Consider the following 19,876-nt stretch of genomic DNA (forward strand, 5'->3'; position numbering starts at 1 on the left):
AGCATTTTATCCGATCTACGTCATGTGGTTTATACTTGAAACTAAACACATTTGTGAAATAATGATGCTAACTGTGCCTTTCATTCATTACATACTAACTCAGTGTAAGGCTAAGTGCAAGTAAACTTTTCATTGAGGGAGAGGATATGCTCTTTCTCTTAGAGTCCCCCACAGTGTCTAAGAAGGCATTTGTATTATTACCTCATAATACTTACTAAATTTAATGTTTTATAATATCTCATCTTAGTAATTTTCTGTTATAATTTTACAGCTTTCTTTGTTGATATTAAAACTGAAGACATAGTTCAAGAGATTTGGATTTGAAATCAACAACAGATTTGATAAAAAGAAGGCAATTTTTTTCTTTTTTTTTGCCATTGAGAAGTTTAAACCTGTACTATAGTGCAGCCATCAATTCCAAACCAATTTGTAAATATAGTGTAGAGACACACAGGGCAGCTGGAATCGGCTCATGTTCAAGCATTTGGTGTGCCCAGTGTTTGTTTTTTGACTTAGGATGCATAGTTATATTTCACTGAATCTCGTTTTCCTTTACCTGTAAATGAGGTAACTAGACTAAAATTCTCTAAGGTCTTTACCAACTCTAAAGCCTAGTAAATGTCTCATGTCCAATAAAAATAGTGTTTTCATGCATTTGCTTGACACTCAGAAGTCAGAAAACTATTTTCACTGTCCTTGGTACTGATACTGATGTGGAATAAATGACTTACTATGGTATGAGTTATACAGAATAAAACTCCTAAGTGGAAAATCTGTGGTTTTGATTTACTTTTTAAAAAGTCTTGAAACAAAACTCTTTTTATATACTTATTTTAATATGTACATAGAGAAAGTGAATTTTTATTAGAATAAGCAACAAATAATTAGTAAGGCGGAATTTTACTTAAATTTCCTAGGCCATGATCAGTATTTTTGAGCGGTTATTGAATAAGTAAATAAATTAAACCCATAGCAGATGGTTTAAACATTTTATGGTTGTGATTTATTATAATAACCAAAAATTATGTAAAACAACTTTCCAGAGGTACATATTAAGTATAATTATTAAGAGCTAGGATGTTAATGGGTATTTTACCAACCTTTTTATTTCCACAAAAGCAATAATTTTTTTTATCTTTGCTTTATTTCTTAAGGCTTGTAAAATCTCTTTAATGAGATTTACTATCCTGTTTTGAATCCATGTAAATATATATATATATATATATATATATATATATACACACACAGACGCACATACATATATATGAGTTCACATGAATATATATCTATGTCTCTAATATTGCATTGGTTGTTATGTGTACAAGTAAGTGTTCAGTTATTAGGAGAATACTTCTGATGGCTGGGAAAATATTCTTTTGAGATAAATGTATGAGAAATATCATACATATATCATATATTACACATATATATTTACTCTATGCCATGTGCTATGCTAAGTGCTTAAAGGAGTGTGTTCATTTACTCTGAAAGAAAACCCTTAAAACTTTAACCTTAAAGAAACTTCTTTTGAAAGTATAGCATGTCACAATCTCCTTTCCAAAGATGAAGAAACCTAAGCTCTGTGGGATAGTCACCCCTCTCTTGGCGGAGGCTGGGAGAAGCTGCAGGGATCTTCAAGTGAGGTTGCTCTGCCTTAGCATCCTCTGCACTTCTTCCCCTCCCCCTTAGTTCACCCTGAGTTCAGGAGGAGCTTAGGGGTGTGACTATTAATAAAAATAATAGCTTATTATCTGTCTAACAATCTCTGAAATTGCTACCTTTTTGCCTCCTGATAAAAACTCAAAATCATATTTTATCAGTTGTATTTTTCAAGTGCTTGATAATGTATGAGGTCTTCAAAGTCCTCACAACAATTCTGTGAAACATTTTTTACTGTTATGTCCATTCTCATGATGAGACAGTTAGACTGAGGCCCAAAGGCAAGTACCTGATATACAGAAGTTCTGGGCTCCAAATCTCAGTCCACTGAATAACAAAATCCTTCACCCTGATCCTGGGGCTGCAGCACCTTCTTCCGGCCTTTGTAACTTAGGATACTGGAGCTGTTTTCAGCTGTTCATCGTGGCTATGATGTCTAAGCCATAGCCATAAGAGGTAGTGGCTTTCCTTCCTCTATGTTAAGCAAGTTGTATGGAAATGCAATTCACAATCTTTATGTGTTTAGGTGCAGATGCTAAGTAACTGAACAATCAGAGTAGGGAGTCAGGGTACTCCATGTAATGTAACAGCAACTCTGCCTGCCTCCCTAAATTTCAGAGCTCCTTCCAGCCCAGACCCACTTGCATGGTAACAGTCCATCTTGTGTGTGGTCGTGAATGTGAGCCTGGCGTCTACTTGTTTCAGTGTGATTTGGTAGGAGGGGTTTTGTCAGCTGTGGGATTTGCTCCTGCTCTTGTGAAGCCCCAGTCAGGTTTATGAGGCAGCTCCCTTCTGAGCTAAGGAAGATGAAGGGGGAGAGGAAGGGAGTTTGTCAGCAACCTGTAGAGACCAAATTCCAAAGCAGTCTGAACGTAATGGGTCACATATAATAGTTACTGCTCTTTGTAAAACTATACGTAAAAACTGGAACAAAACCCCTGAGAAAAACCGAACATCCAGAAGGCAGTCTGTTTTCTTGGAATTGTACATAGTGTTTTTAAGGTTTAGAGGACTGTTGGAAATACAACGCAATTTCTTTACAGTTCAAGATTTTAGCAGATGAGCTTCTAAAAATCTTTCCTTGAAACAAATTCTGTACACATTGGAAGGCTGCTGGATTTCTTTTAGTTTGTTCGAGGTCACTATATAGAGGGTAAGCTGTGTAGAAGGAAGGTTGTAAGAGAATATCTAATAACCAAAGGTGAGTCACATTTCAGCAACATGATGATTTCTTATCCAGGAGAAGCATCCTAGATTTGCTTTTTGATCCCTTGGATGTTCTATGTAAATGTGTACTTGGTCTAGGTTCCCCACCCTAGATCTCTTAATCCTTCTTGTAGGGTAGTGACACTCTGCGCTTGGTCAATCAAATTTGAACCAGAGAACTGCTAGCTCAGCCTGGCCGAGCCCAGTGGAGTAGAAACTGAAGGCTCAGTCACTGTGGGCTTCTCTTCCCACTGTTCAGAGGCGAACAGGCAATATTGTTAGGTATTCAAGCATAAGGACGGGTCATATGTGATTGTGAGAAACACAGATTCTATTAAAGGTACATCAAGACTTAAGCTTGACATTAAAGAGGCTCAAACAATTCTGGGATTTAGAAATTTAGATTTCTGAGGTATCGGGAGAATTGAGGATAGTGTCATACTCTACAGAAGAAGCTATGAGTTTAAGGATAACTTGTTTCGTAAAATATGGTTGGGACCCTGGCTACGTTAGTAGTTGATAAAAGTAGCTATCACTTTATATGAAGTGATATGTAAAGAAAAGAATGAGATTTTCATTTGTATAACAAAACATTCTATTCAAAATAAAGTCTGTAAATCATTTATACTGTATATATATTCTTACCTGAAAATTTAAACGAGGAAGAATCTATCAGTAATGATGTAGTTTGTTGCTTTAGCTTCTCACGTAAAATGGTTTCAATTCTTTCCCAAAATTTTGCTGAACTATTTTTATAACAGGACTTAAATTTCAGCACAACATGTATCACCACTTTCCCTTTGGCTTGGCTGCAAAACATAAACAAACCGATTTTTATTACTGAGATTCTATCATTCTCAGTGGCAGGGATAAGGAGGTAAAGAAATACCAAAGGGCAGTGATTCTGTCTTTTGCTAACTGTCAGCCCTTCCCAAGGTGGCAGGTGCAGCACTTTGTAACAGTGGAGAGCATGGTTTAAATTCAGAGGAACAGAGTTTGTATTTTAGACCTTCTATTGCCAACTTCTTGACTACAGCAAGCTGTTTGCACTCTCTTTATCAAGATTCCTCTTTTCCCAAATGTGGATGGTAATCATATTTTCTGGGTTATTATAAGCATCATTATAAAATGTAGGCATCTTCTGGATAATGGTTATAGAGGTATTTTGAAAACCTCAGACTATTGAATAAAAATTATTATATAAATGTATTATAACTCCACTTGTGGACTTTACGAAGGTCTAATAGAAAATAATAACATTAAAAAGAGCTAGTAATGAGAGAAAATTTTATTATATTGATTTTCTTTTAATTGGACAATTTGCAATATTGGTCTATTTGTCCTTTAACTTTTGGGAATCAGGACTGAGAGAAAAACTGTTAAATTAACCTTTCTTCATTTGTCATTCTGGCATGAAGATACAAAGATGTAAGCCAGAAATTGCATTTAATTAATTAATTATAATTATTGTTTTTGTTTTTTTGAGGCAAGGTGTTGCTTTGTAGTTCAGGTTGGCCTTGAACTCACTACATAGTCAGGTTGACCTTACACTCTCTGTGTTCCTCCTGCCTCAGCCTTCCAAGTGCTGGGATTATAGGCATGCATTACCACAACAGGTTTTAGAGGCAGTATTTTACAGGCAGTAACCTCTACTGATTTGATGGAATATCTGTTTTGCTCTAGTCTGTCTTGCTAGGCTTGCTTACTTTTTCCTAAGCATCTCTAGGATTTGTACACCTGAAAATCACTAACCTGGAATGTTATATAATTTAAGAAGATCCCGAAAACATGTATTTCCCAAACCTGTGAACAAAAATGCAAACCATGGCCATGACCCATGTTTTTCTCAGTGAATATATTGCCTTCTTATTTCAATAATTTTTTTCAGGTTATATGTTAATTTCTGTGTCAGACTTTAACAGTTTAAAAGTGTAGGTGTACCAGATATCCCTCCTTTTAGGGTGTTATTTTAATTTTAATTTATGCAGTGTTGAGCCATTAATAATTTCACATCAGTTTATTAAGGATTTTCGTCTCTGCTTTTACATCTCTGGCAGGTGAAATGTAGGACAACACCTTTGTTGTTTATGGAAAGACAAGGACATAATTTTGTTTATTTTCAATATTTTTTCACACTGCAAATGTCACTCTGAACTCTTCTGCTGGATCAAATAATAACCTGAAGCCAAACTAAATATAGATGTGTGAATTAGTATTCTGATGCTATTAGACTAGAAGGATCCTCTTTACCATTGAAAATATGACCTAAAGGTCATTTTTCTTTTAACCTTTCTTGATTCACAAAGTGCTTGTTAGTTTTATTGACAATGTCTGCAGTTCTATGCCACAGGCAGTTTTGCTTTTCATTTCTAAACCTTGCATTTGTTTGTTCATTTAACAGTTGTGTTGCCAAATAATATGCCAAGCAGAGGCCTGGGTGCCAGTGCTACATCAGCACAGACCACAGGGTTCTTGGGAGCATGCTGCTCGGGTCTCACCGAGACGCAGCTTTCGCAGGCCTCCTTGAAGTGAGATCCTGGCTGTTAGGAGTACAGCATGCTGATCTGAGGAGGAACGTTCTGGCAAGAGGTGGGGCAAGCTGACGGTTCCATTAGCTGTGTTATTATTACCTCAGCTTTCTTCCTGACCACAGCCCCTGTTCTTTATGCTTGCAGAGCACTTCGTTTATAAAACTTGTAATTATGATTTTTTTTTCGGTTTCTTTGAAGTGCGTGTTCACCTTTTAAGGACCCTGGAAATGATGTTCCGAGGGTCTGAAAACAACGTGGTCAAAAGAGAACCAACGAAGCAGAAGGCAGCCCAGACCTGGTTTCTCTAGAGGGTTCGAGGAGCCCTGCTGGGCACTGGGCTCCCAGAAGTGAGGGCAGCGAAACCTTACTGTTTCTTTAGGAAAGCGGATTAGCACGCAGAGGCCTAAACTCTCCTTCTCATCTCTGCCTCCAAAACTCTGCTACTGTGGGTTTGGGCTTAGTTCTGGCTTTTTTTCTTAGTTGCAAAAACACTATGTAAGTCTCCTGAGTCTGTGTAACTTTGTTCAGTGCTGTCTGTTTGATGGCTTTGGGATAGGAACCCCTGCGGTGTGTTTACTGAGGACTAGTGAAGTCAGTGCATGCACAGGTAGCAGGGAGATCGCAGTGAGGAGGAGCTGGGTTTTGTGGGGAGCTGTGAGGGGGCGTCATGCAGGGCGACGGAATACTTTTCCAGCTCATTTTGGTCACTATTTGGAGAATAAATTTTTTTTTTTTTCCTTTTTATCGGTCCCGGGGATCGAACTCAGGACTGCCTGCTTGCAAGGCAGGCGCTTATGCCGCTGAGCTAAACCTCCAGCCCCTAAGAGAATAAATTATAGTTATGCAGGAGCAAAAGCTGGAGACCAGACAAATTAGTAAAGTGATTTCGATAGATTGCCTGAGGTCCAATTACTGGTTTATTATTTATTAAATATGTCACCTTCACAAGATACTTATTTTGGCGTTAGTTTATTCATCCATAAAATGTGAAACTAGTAAATATAAACAATCTAGGATTATAACTAATACTAAATAACGGGGGAAGGAATTCTAAGAAGATACTGCGTAAGAGCATTAAAAACAAACCAGTAATTACTTAAAAATAATCCAAGAATATAAAATACCATATGATGTACTTTTAAGCACAAATGGATTTCAAATCATATTAACTTTCCTACATGTATTAGTAGCTGTTATTTTTCCCTTCTACATTTACAAAAGAAATCACTTCTGACGTTACTCTGGAAAAGATATATTTATTTATATTTTTGTGGACACTGAAAATAATTATATCTCCTATTTACTCCAGCCATTGAGATTTTTATTACAAATACTAAAAAATTTATTTTATTTTTGATATGGGCTTAATTTACTTTAAATACTTAATCCTAGTCTTAAACCAGTCAGATTTTTCCAACTGTATTTAAAAAATATACCTGGGGTTGAAGGCAGGAACATTTAGGATTTCAAGTATTGTTTTAATGCCACTCATATCCAAATAGGTACAGTTTAAAATGTTGGCAGTTGTAGCTCAAAAAGTTGAGTTTTTGGGTAGAATTTCATGTAATTTTTGTTACAGGGCCATAGAATTATTGTATTTCAAGAATGTCTTCCCCTTCAGGAGTGGTTTTTACTAATCTGTTTTGAAAGTTATCTTTTGTTCCTAGAGAGACTTTCCCTCCACTAACAATGCTAGAGAATAATTTAACATATGATCTTAGTTTATGCTTCTGAGTTTTTCTTCTTGAGTTACGTATTCACAGTGTGGTGAAGGCAGTTATTATGCTCCTAGTGGCAGGAGCTCCTAGTGGCTTCTAAGAGGCTCAGACCTATCCCTGCTGTCTGGATTGATTTGCCTGCCCACACTCAGAGAGCTGAGAAAAGCCCATAGCAATGGAAAAATAAATTATTTACAGTTTAGTCAAATTGGGAGAGCAGCGAGCCTGTCCCCACCTTGAGCCCACAGAAGTGGTCTAATTTATAGAAGGGGCATGGTAAAAGTCAGGAAGCACACATGTGTGAATGTGAGCAGGTTCCAACCCCCTGGCCTGAGAGGCCAGGAGATGCTGAAAATCTGGTTCTGCTGAAGCCCCCAGCAATGGGGCTGGGAGGGATTGTACCTCAGCATGAGGATGCTAGAAAAGTGACTTCATTAAAAAAAAAAACAAAACAAACAAACAAACAAAAAAAAAACAAAAGAAAAGAAAAAAGAAACCTGAGTTTTGAAGACCCATTTTAAACTCTTGGTTATACTAGGAAACTTAATTTTTATCCCCAGCATAATACCAAGCACAGTATTTTATCTGTAGCATTTTAATGCCTGATGATGCTAATACTAAATAACAAGAGGAAAGATAGCATGTTGATCCATAAAAGAGGGCAAATTCAAATTTATTTCAGCCCTTCAGTTGTTGCCAAGCAGAAACATTCCGTACAAGAAGAGAAATAGAAGGATGAAGCTCTTATGTCTGTCAGTCTCATTACATACCTTACTTGGACAACATGAGATTTGACATACAGCCTTCTCAGTTTGGATTCATGAAATGTTTCATTTACCTGTTAAAAAAGTAAAATAGATAATGATGTATGCTTTCCATTTTTTTCTTTTAGTTTTCACTTTAGAAAACTTCAAATATACAAACACAAATAGAACTAAACAAATCAAGTAGCCATCATTTGGCTTGATCCTTTATCAATGTACAGCTAAATCTATTTCATTTAACCTCTTTATGCTTTACACAAATTAAATGATTCCTTAATATTAAATATTCAATATTCACATTTTTTCCAGATTATCTGAAACAGCATGATAGAGGTGAATTCAAAAGACCAACTCACATCGACTGCTTTCCACATGCAAATTTTTAGTGAGTATCAATGCAATAAAACTTAGGAGAAATGTCCTCAGAGATGTTTCTGTCTGTTTTCTTTTGCACAATGGTCAGTTCTTATATTGCCTAAACTATAACTATAACTGCTTGGGAAAACAGCAACATGAACAATATGGCAAAAGAAGCACACATAAGAATAATGAGACACACACACACAAGAGGCTGCCAGGGTACTAAAAACCAAAAATTGAAAGATTAAATATTCAGTAGGTCAACTTAAAAAGACGATTGTCATTTTTCAAATCTAAATCTGCAGCCTGAAAGGTTAAATGAAACAAATATTTTAAAAAATATATCAAATGAAATAATAATGACATACTTTTACCAAAAAATATGAGAGCAGCTTGCCGGTGGGGCCAGGTTTCCAAAGGGTCAAGTGAGACCCTCAAGGGACTGGGAGGGGTGCACAGACTTGCTCACCCTGCCTGGGTGAGTTGCTTTAACTTTTTGAAGAGCAACTTGTCAGCCTTTTTTAAAATTAAAATTTGAAAACCAGAGATAGAGCTCAGTGGCACAGTGCCTGCCTGGCAAGTGCAAGGTTGTGAGTTTGATGCATGGTACCAATAAAATAAAATAAAATGTTAAAGTCCTCATTTGATTTAGGAATCTTATGCTAGATACTTGTCAGATTAAAAACACAGGGGTGTAGTAAAGAGATTTTTATTTTCAACTTTGATTACATAAGTCAAAACCTACAAGCAGGGAAAGAGATGAAAAGGTTCTGCCACATCCATACTAAGGAATATTTTGAGGTCATTGAGAAGACTATGTTAGACCTTTACATGGACATAGAGACATTTTTAAGAGGTAGTACCAAGAAAAACAACTTTTATGAAACTGTATAATGAATCTCTGTACTAACAAACATACCTATGTCATTTTACTTTTCTATTTGGGTTAATACAGGTAAGGAGGGAAATAAGGAAAGATGTGCCCTGTGTTGTTAATATGGGTTACTTGAAGGTGGAATGTGAGAGAATGTGTGAAGGGAGAGGAGGAATGGGGAAAGGCCAGCCAAGAGAGTCTTTTAAAAATCTGCTTTATATGACTTGATACTATTCTTCTTGTTTTATATTTATTTTCATTGTTATTTCTATATAAATATGAGAAAATTGAAAATCTTTGGAGAATATTAAGCTGGTGTATGTAATTTGATTTTAATTTTTAAAGTGTCTCTTTAGTGGGGCTGGGGCTGTAGCTCAGTGGTGCAGCATCTGCCTGCAAGTGTGAGGTCCTGAGTTCAGTTCCAAGCACCAACATACACAAAAATAAAAACATTTTTTAAAAAAATCACTGCTACTGTGTGGAGAACGGATCATGGGAAGACTAGGGTGAAAATGAAAGAACGATCTAGGAGGTAACTGTAGGAGTTTGGGAGAGATGATAATGGCTGCTGTTAATGAGAGGTGGAAAGATTAAAGTTACATTTAGATACAGAATCAACAGAGCATGCAGATTTGTTACTGATGGAAATTATTCCTTTGCTAGGTTTTTAGGTTGGGCAAATGGATTGAGTTTGGTGTTTTTAATGAGATGGCTAAGAATGCCGAAGGAAAAGTTTTAGGGGTGAAGGAGTTGTGTTTGGGGAGTTATCAGTATAGCTGGCATTCACTGAGTGGCCTTGGGTGTGGTGGTAGGAGGGAGGCTGGCAAGGGAAAGAGGACCAGAGCTAGCAGCGTGGGAGAAGCAGGGACGCACGCTCGGCTTGCAAAGGGCGGTGGTGGCCCCTGGTGCCAAGAGATTTGCAGAGGGTAAGGTACCAATAAAGGCACCTGAAGAACAGCTCATTAAGAGGGAGGAAAATAAAGATGAGAAGACCGAGGAAGAAGATCACCGGATTTGACAGGTCTTCAGAGGCCCCATCACAGAAATTCAGTGGGGTGAAGACAACAGGTTCAGAGATGGGCTGAATTAAAATGAGAATGGGAGAGGAAGTGGACAAAGCCAGCATATCCAACATCATTTTGTTTGTTAAGTAAAATGGAAAATGATGCTAGAGGGGAACAAAGATCCACAAGATACGTTTTTATTTTATTTTTCTGCTGCCATATGGTACAAGAATGATTTATTAGAACAAATTCCATGACAAATCATGTAAAATAAGCATTTCTGAGACATCAAGACCACCTGGGAACAATGTGGAGACACCAGCCAGAAGCTAGGCCGGGGTGGTACCGACCCCAGGCTGAGGGCTGGTGGCGGAGCCAGGACTGTGGCATGGAGAGGAACAGCAACATGCGCGTAAAAATTTTGTACAGCGCTGGCCAAGGGTAGGGCTTGGACGAAGAGATGTTTTTAAAGATGATGGTGAATGAGCTCACTAATAATTTCTCTGACAAAAACACCATGAGGTACTGAACTGCATTCTAGGAGGGCAATGTTAATATTGTGTCATATTCCTTGTGGGAAAGAAAAATTCTATGGGAAGGATAAAACAATATAGTTATTTATAAGCTCAGAATAATTCTAGTGTTAACTCACCAAGGTCCCAGAAATAATTTTACCTATTTCATAAATCTACTTTTTCTCCTTAAAAAATTAATTGTTCTTTTTCCCTCTTTGCAGCCCTTCTGTTCAATGATGTCCTTTTCTTTATGCAAATATAATTTGAATATGTTCAACAGTGATTGGTTTCTACTCTGAAGGAGGTAATTGGGGCAGTAAGGTATAGACTGTGTACTTACAGCTACAGAGACCAGGCAGAACAAATGTGTGTCTCTAGGTGTTTGGAGCAGGACGAGGCATTTTGAATTGGAATGTTTAGAGTACAATATTAGAATTGACAGTAAAAGATTCATGGACATGAAAAGTCTGTAAAGAACTAATCTATTCCACTAAATTTTTCAAATACATAAACAGATCTCTGGCCATGTTCATTACTTGTATTTACCCAATGATTTTCCAGTACACAAGTAATATTACTTCCTGTATTTTCCAGGACACTAGCCAATTGTCTCAATACTATTTATGGAATCAGAAATATCATTTTTATCATACACTAAAAGATTTTAGTGAATTTTTAGATTAATTTGAAGTTGATTGATATAATTAAAATGATGAGTCTTCCTTTGTAAGATCATATGTTTTCTTCCCATTTTTTCATAATTTTCTTTTTTTTAAAATAATTTTCAAAAAGATTTTATAGTTTTAGTCAAATAAGTTTTGTGAAATCTGTTTCATTTTTCTGTGTCCCATAGTTTTTGTGGATGTTAAACACTTAAAAACTAAAAGTAAATGGAGTAAAAATTTTAATATTTTATAATTTTTGGTGATTAATCTTAATTTTATATGGGCTTATATTTCAATATCTTACAAAACACTACTATTGCTCATAGTAATCAAATTACTGGAGTGTTTAAGAATTTAGATGTACTATAAAGAAAGCTTTGCCCTATTTTCATTAAATGCATATTACATTCTTTTCTTATTACATTGATATTCCTACTATCTAAGATTCCTAGAATCTTAGATTCAGTTTTTAAATTTAGAGTATCTTACTTTCTCTTGAAATACTCAAGTGCATTAATTAATTAATTATCCACATCTAGGTTTCTTAATCTTTTTTGTTTCTGATTTTAGGTTTATTACAAGCTTCTGCTTGGGAAACTCACCTATGGGAGACCCATATTTTACCCTTGCAGGATTATGAGTTTGTAAGTAATTGTGGTGCTGAGATTTTACTCATAATTAGATTTCTAGTTTAATCATCTAGAACTGCTAACTTTATAAATGGCATTATTTTTGTTGTTGTAAGGAACATTACAATGTGATAATTTTACTTTTATTTTTATTTTGTCACTTCAATAAGGTTAGAAGACAGAAAGGAATTTGTATTTATTTTGAAACAACAGTATTACCTTGAAAGTTAGGGTACAACCACTTTCAGGGAATACTTAATAAAATCTGGTGATTAATTGGGTAAAGGAGGAAAAGGTGACAGCTTGGCTTTAAGAAATAATGGCAGGGTAAGTGGAGAACATGAATGGTCTGAGCTGAAACGAGGGTTAGAGACTGGCCTGGGGACCAAATAGTGAGTTATTAAGTGATGCTGTTACTTTTAAATATAAGCTTCAATATGAATGCAGGTGTATAACATTTCATACTGTTGAATAAAATTGTGAGTAGATGGATAATATAGAACTAGTTTTGATATTGCATGTCTCCAAATCAAAATTCTCCTGATGTTTTAATGTTTTGGTTAGCGCTTCTCTTTTCTAAAGACTATTTATACTGTGTTCTAATGTCCTCAACCTATTAATAACTTTCTACCTTGTATTCACCTTGCATAGTTCAAAATATCAACACATACCTTAAATAATACCAGGACTGGTAGCTTTTATAGAAAATAATAATCTTATGCGACAGGTGTTCCAAGACACTGTAAAGTGAAGTTATGGGAATTTGTCCAGTGACACTCATAGAATATCTATTGTTCTCCAAAAGTGCAGTCCTTTATCAGATTTTCTGGATAAAGGATTATCTGATGTTGACTTGGAGTCCAAATGCCAAGTCTCAGGAATCCACCTGGGATTATACAACAAGGCTGAGGACTTCAGAACTACTTATTTTCCCAAAATAAGAAGAAGATTGAAAATTCAAATGACACACATATCACAACTCCAAATATTGCTCTTGAATTTCAAGTAGATCTAGAATGTTTTTCTCTCTCATGTTCTTTTCGCAACCACATACTTCTCTTCTTTCCACTTCTCCAAGTAAAATGCTCAAAATGCCAACCCACCAGCTCTAGATGATGCTGATGGGAAGACCTTGAAAATGAGCCTATGGATGGACTTACACTCTGGAATATCATGCTCACTTATACTATTATGTTTGTCATAGTTTTCATTGTCTTTAGAAATGATGCATTTCTACTTCTGATGAATCTTGCAGGTAATGTTTCATGTGATAGGAATTTCCAGAGACATATAGCCCAGCAAACTCAGCCCAGTAGAAACCTTGTTATCTGACAAATGCCCCAGCTGTACGTTGACCAAAGATGTGCTTTACTCTTGATGACCCAGTGCATGGGCTGTTACATCAGTGTGGGTGACCTGCTTTGTATGGGCAATGTTAAGTGCCTTGTACATATCAGTTATTGTGTTGGTTATCTACAGTCAGTGCATCTAGATAGCTTAAACCATGTTGAATTGAATTTTGTTCAACATTTTGGAATATTTGACTAGCCATGTGTAATATGAACTGTGCTCATGATTTTATATCTGTGCACTCTTTAATTACAGAACAAAAAGTCAAAGTGAGAGTTTACAGGCAAGGATGTCTGGGTAAATTAATTTTGAGTGCCTCTGTTTGTATGAAAAGTGAGCATGAAATATCAAAATATAAAGTGCTTAGACTGTATTGAAAATTTTAATTATTATGTTAAGGTCTTGCCCTACTCCTGTTTAGAATTTCTGTCCCATTTAATTGGGTACCATGTCTGCTGAAGAGATGGGAAAAAAGGAAGAAGACAGAGTGAGAGTTTTTCAATCACACACTGGCAAACCACATGCCAGAACTACAGAGATGTTTCCTATCAAGAACTATTCTTTTTAGTTAAAAAACTGTATTTATAGTAAGATAGCAACTCTTTTCACCCAATTTATTTTCTCTTTTTAGGGTAAATCATCACATGAATTAAATAGCAGAAACTAGAATAATAATAGGCTGTAGGTGTCATGATAATTACTGTCAGGTTTGTCTACTGATTCATGACTCCATTCAATTCACGTTATCACCAATGATGTACTTATGAGTATTGTGTATGTGGTCATAACTATGATACCTGAAGCATCACTGCCCTCAATGAAAACAGAAGAAAGGCATGTGAGAACAGGTATTGTGACGCATGTAAATGAGAAAAGTATGAGAAATATTTATTAGTGCTTGTTTTTCAAGCAGGGAAGCTGAAAAGAAAGCAGAGGGATTTGTACTTGATTGACCAGGAAGATGGGATAATTAACCAGAATATTCATTATGTAGTAAAAATAGGTTAATTTATTTCAATGAATTGGTCTGAATTTATAGCACAAAGGATGACGTCTTAGTGGTTATATCTAGAGCAGTTTTGAAGTTATATGCTAACTTTGTCATACATTGCAATGTGTTCAGGATCTTAATCACACTCCCATTTGGGGCAATTACATTTTAGATATCATTTTTAAGAACTTACAGAACGACAGGATTTACTAGATCATGGCACACTTCATCTTGTGTTTATCTGAGGTGCTCACAATGGTGCTGGCATATAAGCATTGTGATCTCATTTTTAGTTAAAGAAACTGAGGAGTGAGGAAGTGTGGTGGGCGAAGGTCACACAGCAGGTCAATGGTTAAATTTAGAATTGAACCAGGGCGTTGAGGCTAAAGTTTATTTCTTAATCAGTATAGTAATGCTTTCCTGTTGCTTCCTTTTTTTTTTTTTTTAAATAAAGCTGAACAAAAGGTGGTGGTTTTCTGTCTCCCTTTTTCTGACTGCTAAATCTTCAAATAATGATTTAATATACTGCAGTTAAAATGTTAATCGATCATCTCTCATGTCGGGCATTTTGTAGGTGTTCTGGAAATATACCACTTCTTCAGTTTTTTTCTCCATACATGTTTTGTAACTGACTTTCTGAAAGGACTGACTGTCCTAATCTAGAACTGAGGTAATGGAAAAGAATTGTTTCCAACTTCGAAAATGACTGCTGACATCCTGGCCTTTCTACAAAATGGTCTTTAAAGGACTGTATAGAAAAGGATATCGACTTACCAAAGATACAATTTTTTTATTTAGGTCCATGTATTCTTGTGAATATGGTTTTGCAAATTTGTTGTTATAGTCAATGTTGTTGACTTTAAAGCTGACGTGGTAGTAGAAAGGTATCTTTCCTGGGAATGAGAGAAAAAAAGGCATATTTTCACACCAATCACTATGTAACCATTTTTATTCCATGGAAGTCATGTGAAATAGAATATGTTGAATATGTTTCAGGTTACTTGATATGTAAATGGTCTTGATGCCCAGTGGTTATTAAAATTGCTTTGATTGAGGAATATTAATTAAATTATAGCCTTACTAAAACATATTAAAAATTTAAATGTAAAACTTTAATTTGCCAGCTTTTGAGTTTGGGTAATCTGGAAACAGATGTCATTATAAAAAGAGATCACATTATGGGATAGTAATTTTCTTAGTCTTTGCTATAATCACAGGCTATACCTAGAAAAATGAGTAAAACTATAGAAAAGGGAGGAGAGAGGGAATAAAAAGGAGAAAGAAGTAAGAGTGTTTTGCAGTGTTCTAAGAAAATTCTTCATCTCAGTGGCTGCAGTTAATTATCTGGACTTATCTATGCGTTTTCACAGATACAAATAATTGAAATGAATCAAAGTGGAATAAAATACTTTCTTGGGGGATTAAATTGGCAAACAAAACCAAAACAAAAAATTTTTTGAAAGATAGTGTATCATCAAAATCTTGAAATATATTCATATCTTGCATTTAATAATTTTCCCTTTAGAATTGATTTTGTGTCTGAGTAGCACATAAATCTATGTATAAAAAACTCTTTAAAATAAGATAAAAAATAACAATCTCCGATCTTAAAGTAGTAAAGTAACAAAATAAATTATTGCCTAGTTATGTAGAAATCATTAAAATGTGTCATCACTAAAGTCATATTTCAATGTCACAGGATGTATTTAGAACAATTCCAAAAAATACAACTTTTGATATTACATATTTCTTTTGCACAAATACTGCATAACTTACATATTATTAGAAATATCAAAGTTTTGACATCAGGTTGTGAGATGAGGAGTGAGGTTAGATAACTGTAACTTGTGGGAACTACTGAATGACTTTCAAACTCTGCTGACTAGTAAAGCCATTCTGCAGCTCCTGTGATTAGCTCACCCTGCACTGTGCTAGAAGGGCTGGAGATAAGTTGACTGCTTTATTGGCATCCAGAAGAAATAGCACACTGTCCTAATTGCCTTTAAGTATAACCTAGACTCTGAGCAGAAAAACGTTAGCTCATATGATTGCTTTAAAGTGTTATTTTTATCCCTAGAAGAGTGGTATTTTACAAATAATCTAGGTCAGATGATAGACAGGGTTCATCTCTCTGAGATGAATCCTTATATTTTTATTTAATTTCTTTTCAAAATTTTAAATTTTTATTAGTACATGTTCCAGTACACAATAATTATGAAAATTACTTTAAAATAATCTACAATCATTGTTCAAGGAAATGGATTTCCTTTGTAAAAGGAAGCCAGCTGACCTATGGTCTGAGCAGTATCAGTTTCATTTTTAATTTGCATGAATCTTTTTCATTTAGTGGATATTTAGACTTTACATACATGTGGGCTCATAATGAACCGGTCATGATGTCAGCACACTTGTCCCTACATAGTTGCATCCTTCATGCTTCTCACACAGGTCGATTATTTGCTCAGACCTGGGTTCTGTGAGAGCCAGTCACTCCCGTTCTTGGCTTCACTGATCTCAGGAGATGCACCGTTTTGCGTATTCTCAGCTTGATTTTCAACTTATGTCATCTATATTTAAGACTTGTTGAAAGTAGTTTTCCGAGTCAGGTTCTCCCAAATGAGTCTCTGCAGAGTCAAAACGCTGTCTGCTGAAGAGTCTGTTAGAATTTATATTAAAATTGGTACTGAAGAGACAGTTCAGGAGAAGGTATATATCCTTTGGCCCTTGGGTAAAAAATGAGAAGACAAGGCAAATGCATTTGAATTTGAGAAACTATTGTTTGATGCTTGGACTCTGGTACTTTTGCTTTCACTTTATAGTTCTTGATTGTAAAGGTGTTATTTTGGGGGGTTAAAAGTATGTTTTATAACCAGCAGAGAAATATTGGCAAATATTGTCTTAAAATAGAGCATAAAGCAAAATGATTGATTTTTCTCCATGCATCTCAAGAAACTTTTCAAGCACTCTAATCTGTCAGTTTCCTCACCAATTCCTCCCTAACTAATCCACTGCAATGTGACAACTTTCTGGGGGAAGAAACTGTGCCTTATTTCTTAGTCTCCTTTCTTCTCTTTTTCTGTGGGGATATAACTGAGCAGATGCTATGTAATGCTAACATAAAAACCACATTTCTCAGCCTGTCACATCTAGGAGTGAGTGAGCACATCATGCTTTGGAATCTGAAATAAAAGGAAAATAGTACATCTACTTCTGAGATGTTTCTTATTGAGAAAGGACATACTTATCATCTTCCTTGTCCACTTTCTGGCTGCTTGGGAAGTAAGCATGATGGCTATCTTGCCACAGCCATCTTGTACATCAAGATTACCTTGGTAACTTAGCGCATGCATGGCAGAACACTACCCAGAAGATGCTGAGGTGCTAAACCAATGTATGTCCGTATCTCATATGTGCATCTGGCCTCTCCAAAGCAATGACTCTCAACTTTGGCTGTCCTGCAGAGCTAACTGAAGAACTGAACTTGGGAAATCATAGTTTTCTCTGTAGACAGCATTTGTGAAAGTAGGGGATGTGTGCTAGCATTTTTCATGTTGGCAAAAGTAAAAAACTAGAATTTAATTTAGTTTCTTGTAGTTTTGCTTTTTAATTGACATACTACAGGAATTTGTAGAGTGCCATGTGATGTTTCAAAATATGTAAATATTACATAACATTCAAATCAGGGTAAATGTTTTTATCTCTTCCAACATTTATCATTTATTTGTGTTAAGAACATTGAAATCCTTTCTATTTTCTCTGAAATATACAATCCTTTATTACTGTCTCCAGTCACCCTCCTATGCAATAGGGCACAAAAACTTACTTTTCCTGTAGAACTTTAAGTTAGTACCTGTTGTCCAAGGTGTACTAGTTTTTTATTTTTTATTTTTTTTTGTACCAGGAATCAAACTCACAACCTCATGCTTGCCAGGGAGGTGTTTATACAGCTGAGCTAAATCCTCAGCCAATGTGTACTAGTTTTAAGAAAAACATTGTAGGTGATTCCAAAGTATAGTTAGGGCTAAAAATTAATTTGATTAGAACAGGTATCTAAAAACTATAGTTCATGGGCTGAAACTACTCTGTTTTGAGGAAGCTTATGAGCAAAGAATGGTTTTTACATTTTGAAAAGTTGAATTTAACTAATAATGTTTGGTGAAATGCAAAAATTATATGAAGCTCAAATTTTAGTTCCATAAATTATTACTGGAAAATAGCTATACTTCTTTATTTACATAATGTCACGAAAAGATAATTACCATTTTCATTGGCCACAACAACAGCAGAACTGAGTAATTGTGTCAGAAATTGTAATGGTTCACAGAGGAAAATACGTACTAATTGAATCTTAAAGAAAAAAAAATGTACTGAGACTAATCTAGATGATGTGTGTTTTAAATTCAAGCACTAGGAAAAGTTACTAGCTTTTCTTCATTGCTTTTATATTCTTGTGGAACTCCTTGCTTGGTCCCTGCCTTAAGCGCAAAAGTAGTTTCTCAGTGAATGCTTTTTTATTTCAATCTGTGTGATGAGTCCTTATCATTTCAGGGAATCCTAAATAAAGGTACATGTTCAAGAGTGTAAATCTGTGCTGTGCTTTGGTTTGCCCAGCCACCTTTCTGTAGCTAAGTACAGACTCAAGAGAATAGTTATTATGGAAGCTGGCTCATTGTCTCTGGGTTTGGTGTCTATGATAGTGAACTACAAAATCTTTAAGGGCACAAAAAAGCATCGCTACAAAGAGGAGCATTATGAAGCTGAAATTTGAACTATCTTTTCCTGTCATTGCTGGAGATATCTTGATTATATTTTCTTGTCATTGACAAATATATCTTTATTCCAGCTTGAGTTTACTTTTTCTTGCCATTTGGGCAGCTGCAGACATCAGGTATCTACTAGCGCTTTAACTTAAGCTTTGAATTCTCCTCCAGGTGACCTTTTGGTTGGAACTGGGAGTGTCAATCAAAAGAGACTGTTATAGCTGTACCTCAGTTCATGAATTTAACGGTTCTGTTCTAGAAAAGTCACTGTGTTTGTGTTTGTGTTCATGTGGGAAAGATGGCGGTGGTCATATTGATCATCTGATGCAGAAAAAAACAAAATTTTGCCAAATATTTCAGTCTGCAAATAAAATTGTTTGCAAATAAAAGTGTTTGTGAACTGAGGCACCAATATATGAAGCTGCCTTTATGTTCTTCTGAGATTTGAATTTTCAAAGTGCTCTTGAGTACTACTTTCTCTTACACTGCTCAACAAGGAAGCACCAATCTCTTGCCTTTTAGACATTCCAGGTGTGAGGCAGACTCCAGTCCTCTGTGTTCCTGATCTTTAAGGGCTTTCTTGAGTCATATTCTTCTCTTTTAGAAGCCCACCTCTCACCTTGATATGAAGGGAGAAACACATCCGCTCTTCACATGCCAAGATGATAGTAACAGTATGAAAAAATTAAAACACGTACATCTCCAAAGATAGCTTCTGCAATATTTGTTTTTTTCCTCTGTTGTTTATAGCAACACACTTTTGAATGGCAAGACAAGTGTGTTTCTAGCAACACACTTGATGAATGGCAAATCTTGAACAAGCACTTCTTATTCAAATTTTGTGAACATA

The 19,876-nt window shown here is 35.6% G+C and overlaps 1 protein-coding gene across 1 annotated transcript in view; it reads right to left on the reverse strand.

Annotated features, from left to right (window-relative positions):
* LOC100720587 (transmembrane protease serine 11C-like) overlaps positions 1 to 19,876 on the reverse strand; it is a 41,921-nt gene that overhangs the window by 17,608 nt on the left and 4,437 nt on the right. The window contains exons 3-5 of the mRNA XM_023562399.2: positions 15,041 to 15,159; positions 7,885 to 7,952; positions 3,511 to 3,674 (exon numbers count right to left, since the gene is read on the reverse strand). Coding sequence (XP_023418167.2) covers positions 3,511 to 3,674; positions 7,885 to 7,952; positions 15,041 to 15,159 — 351 coding nt within the window. The remainder of the gene's footprint in view (positions 1 to 3,510; positions 3,675 to 7,884; positions 7,953 to 15,040; positions 15,160 to 19,876) is intronic.

This window comes from Cavia porcellus, unplaced genomic scaffold, assembly GCF_034190915.1.
Source record: "Cavia porcellus strain 051 isolate PalLab524CR breed Dunkin Hartley unplaced genomic scaffold, mCavPor4.1 scaffold_30, whole genome shotgun sequence".
Taxonomy (NCBI): Eukaryota; Metazoa; Chordata; class Mammalia; order Rodentia; family Caviidae; genus Cavia; species Cavia porcellus.